The 8,293-nt window shown below is 36.5% G+C and overlaps 1 protein-coding gene across 1 annotated transcript; it reads right to left on the reverse strand.

Moving 5' to 3' along the window:
* Positions 1 to 63: 63 nt before the first annotated feature.
* Positions 64 to 2,019, reverse strand: hrh2b (histamine receptor H2b; the record flags this gene model as incomplete). The annotated part of the gene is made up of 2 exons (XM_084400825.1): positions 64 to 508; positions 1,399 to 2,019. 2 exons carry the CDS (start codon positions 2,017 to 2,019, stop codon positions 176 to 178), a joined length of 954 nt encoding a protein of 317 aa, XP_084256951.1. The 3' UTR covers positions 64 to 175.
* Positions 2,020 to 8,293: the final 6,274 nt, after the last annotated feature.

The following is an 8,293-nucleotide window of genomic DNA, read 5'->3' on the forward strand; positions in this document are numbered from 1 at the left end:
TTTATTAAACACGGGGAAAATACGCCATCTCTCGTCTCTCGTGCATCTTTTCCTCCGACACCTATTTTTTTTTTTTCTCTCTGCATGGGCAACATCTCAACTTTGCGTTACAGTATCCACTGCATGTTTCGTTGAATAGCTATGAGTATGTTTCTTTTAGAAGGGCATTCATTGTTCAGACAAAAGGCAAATCCCCCTGATTGCTGCGTCTACAGCAGAGCAGCTGTGCGCATGCCCGACGGAAATCCCGGTTCAAGGCTGGGTAGAGAATGGGGTTCAGTGCAGAGTTGAGGTATCCCAACCAAAGAACGATAGAGTGAGTCAGTTTGTTCGGATGGGTCTCTGCCCACATTCCCATGTATGTGAAGTAGGTAAAATAGGGGAACCAGCAAATGACAAAAGCACCAAGCACTGCTGCCAGGGTCACTGTGGCTTTGTGTTCCCGCGCAGTGGCAACAGCATTGGCAGCCTGAGCAAAGGATGGAGTGGTTGCCCGTATACGACGCACCTAAAAGTGAGACATGGAGAGAGAGTGAGACAGGGAACAGAGAAATTGTGTTTTTTGTTTTGTTTCGCCTTTTCTGGGGGGATGCAATGAGATATTTGGTATGATAGTTATGAGATGGGTGTCCACAATAATAAGAGTGTCCACAATAAAATTTTTTTTTTTTTTTTAGGAATGTACTATTTCTAGTCATATTTGTGTCATATTGTGTTAAAAACATTTAATACCAAGAACATGTTAAAATTAGTGACTTAAAGCTCTAAAGTGAACTAAAGCTAAAAACTTTTTTAATGCAAATTTCATTATTTTACTCAATTAAATACACATTTTACAACACAAAAAATGTCAAATTATATGATATTTTAAGAAAGATTATGATCTTGATTTTGATCTCTCTATGATGTAATTTCCTGTTTCATGCATTCTTGTAGTCTGCTTCACTTATTCTAAATATTAAGCAGTGCGACTTTTTGGTTGCTGAAATCTTTAATTTATAAGAAGATTATGCCAAACTGCTTAATAAGGTTTTCTTTTCAATATTTTAACTTTCTACATTCTACATTTTTCTTCATTATGATGTATCACCCTGAATAATTATAGAACAATTTGTAACAAATAACTCTGTGGAGCTATCAAAACATTTGCTTCAGATTCCTGACATGCCCTGCATTAACAATGGTGTGAGTTTGAGAAGGGGCTATTCGTTTTGACCAACATTTTTCTTTGACTTTATTCTTATACCCCCACACAAATACAAAATTAATTTTAATTCAGAAATTAAAAACATGTCCATCATAGAAGATATGTATTCAAATCATTGCATTTTTGAATTTAATAATATACATAGATCAGGACATAATTGTCATGTCATTTACCCAAGTGAAGAAACGTACCTGCTCACGTGCAACACAAAATATACGATGGTACATTCCACACATGACCAGCAGAGGGAGGTAGAAGATTCCAAATGCTTTGAGAAGCACGTACTTATTATTCCATTCATAGCGGCAGGTCCTGCCTTCCTCTCCTTCATCCCACATGACCCAGTCCAGGTTTTGCACTCTGAAGTTAGGTGTGTTCCAGCCTAGGTTAATAGACACAAAGGACACAGCCAGAGAGCACGTCCAGATTCCAGTCAGTGTGATCGCCACCCGTCTAGGTGTGACCCTCCTGGGATAGCAGAGCGGGCTGGAAATGGCAAGATAACGATCAACACTAATGGCTAGTAGAGTGAGGATTGAAGCACTGCAGAGCATCACATCCAAAGAGATGTAGATGTTGCAAAAAACACCTCCGAGAGGCCATCTCCCATTGCGTAATTCCAGCATGGCAGAGAGCGGAAGGACCAGCAAACCCAGCAGCAAGTCTGTCACAGCCAGTGATAATATAAAACAGCTACTAATCTGGTGCAGACGCCGACTGGTGGCCACAGCCAGACAAACCAGTACGTTTCCACAAATGGTCAGAGCAATGAAGGCCACCAGTACCAGCCAGCGCAGGGTAGTGAACGTCATTGTTAGCTGCTGAAGCAGGAAAGCTTGGAGATTTTTGTCCTTAAATGTTAAAGTGATATCCAAACTAGTTTAGTCAGGACTCCACGTGTCATCTGTTTTTCTCAAACATTTACATTGGGTGCTATAAAACTGCCATAACATTACCATCTAAGGCCACTGCTCAGATATCAGCCCAGGCTCATTCCTACAAGAAAAAAAGAACATGGTTACAGAAAAAAGCAGCCATTTTGGTAATTCATTTAGAACCTTTAGTAATGTGTAATACTTAAAATGTTACAGTACTTAATCCCATCCCAGTTTAAAGTGCTGTAGGTTAATGTGAAAAGTTGAACTGGCGCTATCAAAACATTTGCTTCACATTCCCGACCTGCACTGCATTAACTCTTCCAGTGGTGTGAATTTGGGAAAGGGTGAATCAAGGAAAGATTGATCAATCTATCCGATTGATCAACCAATAGTAGGTGGGAGCATGTTTAGAAACCAATATTTATTTTTGACTAAATAGATGGTAGACATTTTCTCCCTGGTTTCACAGACAAGGCTTAAGCCTATAGTCCCAGACTAAATGACATGTTTGAGCTGGTTTAACTGAAAGCAACTTGCACTGACATATATCAAAACATTTCAGTGCCGTTGTTTTGTCTCAAGATGCACACCTGTAATGTTTTTTTCTTTTTTTTTCTTTTCAAATGCATGTTTATAAAAGCTACTTAAATGTCCTAATTGAACTAAGGCCTAATCATGGCTTAATCTAAGCCCTGTATGTGAAACCAGACCTTCATCAGGTTATTAACTATTATAGGCTTATTGGAAAAACATGTCTCTACCTAGTAATGGGTATTTTAAAAATGCTTTGTGAAGCTTTGAAAATTCTGAAAATCATTTGTTTCAAACCAGTCATTAGCATGTTATTCCAGGTTAGGGTATGGGGTAGGACTTCGTTTTTTGTTGTAGCATTAGGAGAGTTTGACAATGTGGCGTTGTGCAGGCACCAAACAAACGCAATGCATTTTGGTTAGAAAGCTTGTATTAAAGTAATGCAAGAGCAATGATTCCAGCCACCTGGGTCAGGGACTGCACTTGTCCCAAATCGGTTGAACACAGGACACAGCTGTTTCACGATTGGCTGGATTCACCGAAGACAATGATCACATGTGTTTCGTGGTTTATTCTAACACATTCAGCTCAGCTGATGCTCACAAATTCACTTTTCATGTAACCTTAATGTTGTGTCATGCTTATCAAAAGAACACGAATAAAAAATAGACCCACTATTATGTTTTTGTGGCTTATGTTGAACTTTACTCTAGTACAAATTGGCTCTGTATTAAGCAGTACATATTGAATGAAAAATGTCCCTGTTCCTTCATGAAATCGTCTGAAAGGTCTGTGCATTTGACAAATATTGCATCTAATCCACATCATATAGTAATATAATAATAAAGAATGCAACCAACATCTCACAAACTTCAAGTTTCAATTTTCAAATCCTCCCCGACTGCAACTGATCTCACCTATTAGTGGATGCCTAGTATAGTTCAACTCAAACACATCTTAGGTACATGGAATCAGCAATCAGCTGTGATTGACATGACCGGTGAAATCTTAAGAACCCACTGTTTGAAAAAATAAGAAGTGTATCAAACTGCCAAAGTCATGTGATTTCAGTTCATGAGGCTTTGTTTCATAACCGTTTCAAAACATTTTGAAATTTCAATTGGTCACCACTATAGGGAACGATTTCTGTGATCCAATGAACATGATATTAATTTTCTACCTAATCTTGGTTTTATAAATTTTTAGACATTTTAATTAAACATTTGTACAATAAAAAGGAAGAGTGGTTGTTAAAAGTCTCTTGGCCTGATTTACCAAGCTCTCCATAAAACAAACGAAACAAGCCCTACGAATTTATACATATTATACTGACCACTTCATATTTAATGGTATTAGATGATTTGTTGAGTGCATTTAATAGATTAAACTTTCACTATGCATGTTATGTTTTTTTTTGCATTTACCTCGTTCTGACGGTCATCAGGCGTTTCGAGCACTTCTGCTCAAATTTTAAATTGTCGAAAAGCGTTTTTTCTCCCATCACTGCCTTTTTGTTTTGAAAAACTCCAAACATGTAAATATTCAGTTCACTGCAGTTTCCAGATCAAATCACTGCATTAACTGCATGCACTGATAACATTAGTTAGGTATGGTTTAGGGCAGCGGTCCCCAACCTTTTTTTGCGCCACGGACCGGTTTAATATCAGACAATGTTTTCACGGACCGGCCTTTAAGGTGTGGCGGATAAATACAACAAAATAAAATGATACGACCGGCATAAAAACGGGGGTATTTTTTAAATATAATAATAAACGTGAATCCAATGTGTAGGCCTACTCGCAACTTTATTAGCAGCATCCTCGTAACATCACGCCTAAAGACAACTGAGAAAACCTGAACACAAACAAAATGCCCCCCAAAAGATTTGGTATCTTTTCGGTGCAGATGTAACGTAAGGGTGGCGCTGAAGCACCTAAAAGCTGTCACAACGAACCGCCAAAATTAATGATTATGCATATGTAAAATATAGCATGAGACATTTAAATTTACTAATAAACCAGTTTTTTTTATGTCAGTGTCAGCTGCAAAGATGAAGTTGATGATGCTGACTCGCGATTTTCGCAGTAGTGAACGCGCCAGAGAGAAATGCACATTTCATACGGATTACATAAGCAGAGAGCAGTCTGTTTTCTTTCGTTTTGAAATGTTCTGTTTAAAAGTAGACATTTCAAGCTTTCTATATATGTCTCAGGTCTGTGAGGCAAGTATATACGCTGGGTTTCAGTTCATTTAAGAGACGAGCTCCAGGTTCCGGCGCCTCCGTGTCGTAATTATCTATTTTCTAATATATTTACTTCTTATTTATTAAATCCAGACAATTGGTTGATGAAACATGAAACATTGATTAAAATTATTAAGATACAATTAATACCAAACAAAATTAAATTTAAAGACAGGTTTTGTGCTTTCGGCCCGGGGGTTGGGGACCCCTGGTTTAGGGTATGGTTTAGTGTAGGTGGTCTATTACTTGTTTCAAATGCAATATAGCATTAACCTTTTAACACCACTCAGCGGATATCTAATTTCCGACTTGCCGTGTTATGTACAACAACTGACATAATAAAACGTTCATCTTTTTCGAATAAAACTGAACATGATTTTACTGTCACTCACTGGACATTTCACTATTATATTGTCACTAAAAGTGCAAGGAGCAACATATTGTCATTTTGCAGAAATGTCACCAAATGCATGTTTTTCCAATGAGCCTGGGTTGGCCTATTCTCTGCCATTCATATTTCGAAACGTATGTGTTGGCACAAAGAAATGTTAATGAATGCGCCTGTCTGATATGGTGTGGTATTGTGTCTTCTGGAAGGTCACCCAAAAAAAAATTAATGCAAATCTGAATCTAAATTGAATGCAAATTTAATTCAAAACTTCGGCCCCTGTTTACTGCAAGGACAAAAGGCCTGAGTTATACAAGATCTTAGAGAATCAGATATCTCTCTCAATTGTAGCTTATCTCGTTTTCTCTTGTTTGTTTTTAATATTCATTTTTGATTTAAATCACAGTGGTTGGATGTTGATTTATTTTTCCTTTATTTTGCATTCAACATTAGCTGCCAACGATGAACACTGTTGTGATAAAATCACAGTAGGACATGACACAGGTTAAACATATACTTGTAAAGGGAAAGGAAAGCACACAATCACAATGTCATTGGTATCCACGTGGATTTTACAGCACCAGACATGTTTGCACAAGTGAGAAATATACAATCGAGACACCATAATTGCTGGGCAACCTCATGTATTCCTTTGGCATCCATATAAACACTCTGGGATGTTTGTCAATTTGGATTATTTTATACACCCTCATAAAATAAATTAAATTGTTTGCCACCATACAATATATGATGGCCAGACTTTCTGCACTTTTAAAAAAGGACACCAGAGTGTCGTTTGTCCCTACACTGGTGAAACAAAAAATGATCTGCTCAGATCATTTTCTGATAATGAAAAATTTCTTTTAAAAAAGGAACTGGAAATCAAATTTAGTCAAAATAACAACTACATTGAAGGACTAGCAGGAAGATTTGTCCCACCAAAATTCAGAATCTTTTTTTTAACCCAGCCTAATGTGCAGCTACGTCTATAAATAAGACATTCATAGCTTGATTTTCCCTCAAGCCTTTGCAGTTCTGATTTGCTGCTAGTGCAAAATTACACTTTGCAGCTTTAAACTACTAATAAATTCTGGTTAGAGCCTTGCAACGTAGCAATAGTTATTAATCACAAACAGACAGTGTTACAAGATTTTCAGTTTCAGTGGGAGAAGAACACAAATTCATTTTTGTTCCTCCATTGACAAGTCTATGCAACGACCATTTCTGAACCAACCCTGTTTCCAACCCTGGAACCAAACCAGTGTTTACCTTTTCTTAGCAGTTTATAATGTTTTTATTAGTACTTTTTTGTTTTACCTCTTTCATTAGAGCAAAACTGCCTTTGTCTACATTTATTTCAGAGTGTTATATGCTCTTCCTTTGTACCTTGTGAGGCTTTAAAACAGTGTCTTTTATTATTAGTATAATTTGTTGAATACATCACTGCCTGTAACAACCAAATCATCATTTGTTCTTTGACCATTTGTCACTGTGTACGTGGATGATGCCCAAAATTATCTATTTTGATAAACAACACATTCAATATTATTTATAGGTCATAAAGGTTTATAAACATGCATGTTCTTTAATTATGAATGAGCTATGAATTTAATAAAAAAAATTATCGTAAGTGGTTGCACACAATTGATTTTACCTACATTTAAGTTGAACTTAATCAGTTTTGGTTCAACTTAATGCATTTGTTTAAATGTAGGTAAAATCAATTGTGTGCAACCACTTACAATACATTTTTTTTAATTAAATTCAACGAATAATTTTTTTTCAGTGCTGGGGGAAATTTTTGACTACTTGAAAATTTGTAAACTTTGGATTTGTTAAAACTTACATGGAATAAAGACTGGATTATGGCCTTTATTAGTCTTTGATTATTGAAAGTTAGTGTAAAGTGTGATGGAGTGGACAACTACATTATTTAAAGGAATAGTTCACTTCAGAATGAAAATTCTGTCATAATTTGCTTACTCTTAAGTTGTTCAAACCTGTATGAATTTCTTTCTTCTGCTGAACACAAAAGACGATATTTTAAATACAGTTGATGGACCCCATCGAGCACTATGGAAGTCAATGGAGTCCATCAACTGTCTGGTTATTGTCTCAACATTCTTCAAAATATCTTCTTTTGTGTTCAGCAGAAGAAAGAAATTCATACAGGTTTGAAACAACTTAGTGAGTAAATTATGACATATTTTTATTTATTTTGCCTAACTAGTCTTTTAAGAGTTGAAATTGTGTTGAAAGCAGCACAAAAGCTTTGCTAACCCTGTTCGGTTTCATAACCCCGCTTTTCTAAATTACTAGTGTGAGATGTTCCTTTACCCGGGGTTAAAAGCGGTGTTCAGAGTGACGATAACACAGAGTTGTGTGAAAGGGCTGTGTGAAAAGCCCTTGAGTGTAAACATGATGAAATACTGATAAAAACTGTATGAGAAACCTCTGTTAGAAGCAACTGATCAAAAACACTTGATATTTTCATTTCCATGAAGTCTAGTGCCATAAATATCACAACATCTTTTAAAGGGAAATGTCACAGCATAACGTGGCTGGAAAGAAAGTAAGAAATACATAAAAATGCATGCATGAGCATGCAAATGTAAAATTTGGTTGTAGGGGAAGGGAAAATTGTCAATCTTTCAGTCAAAGGGTAGACAAATTTAACGGTAAACAAATTGAATAAAAGTGTGACTAAAGACAATGTCAATTTGCATTGTGCAATTTCTTGTGTGTATATCTGATTTGGTATCTTCCTGTAGTTAAGACTGTAATATCTCTCCCCCTTTTAACCATTCGTTTGTTACCACAGAAACATATATACTCAAGACCAAGCATTTTCATTTTGCACTTTTATGGCAGAGGTCAAATAAATGTTAGATTGCATGGAATGCTCAAACATAAATTCAGGTGAGAGATGGCCGATAGCAACGACACAATTAAAGCACTTTCATTCAGCATTCTCTGCAGTGCAGAAACATGAGCTTAAATATGTTTCCATGACAAAATTCCAAGCTCACCAAGTTATACAACATTTG

Source organism: Rutilus rutilus, assembly GCF_951802725.1.
Source record: "Rutilus rutilus genome assembly, chromosome: 25".
Lineage (NCBI taxonomy): Eukaryota > Metazoa > Chordata > Actinopteri > Cypriniformes > Leuciscidae > Rutilus > Rutilus rutilus.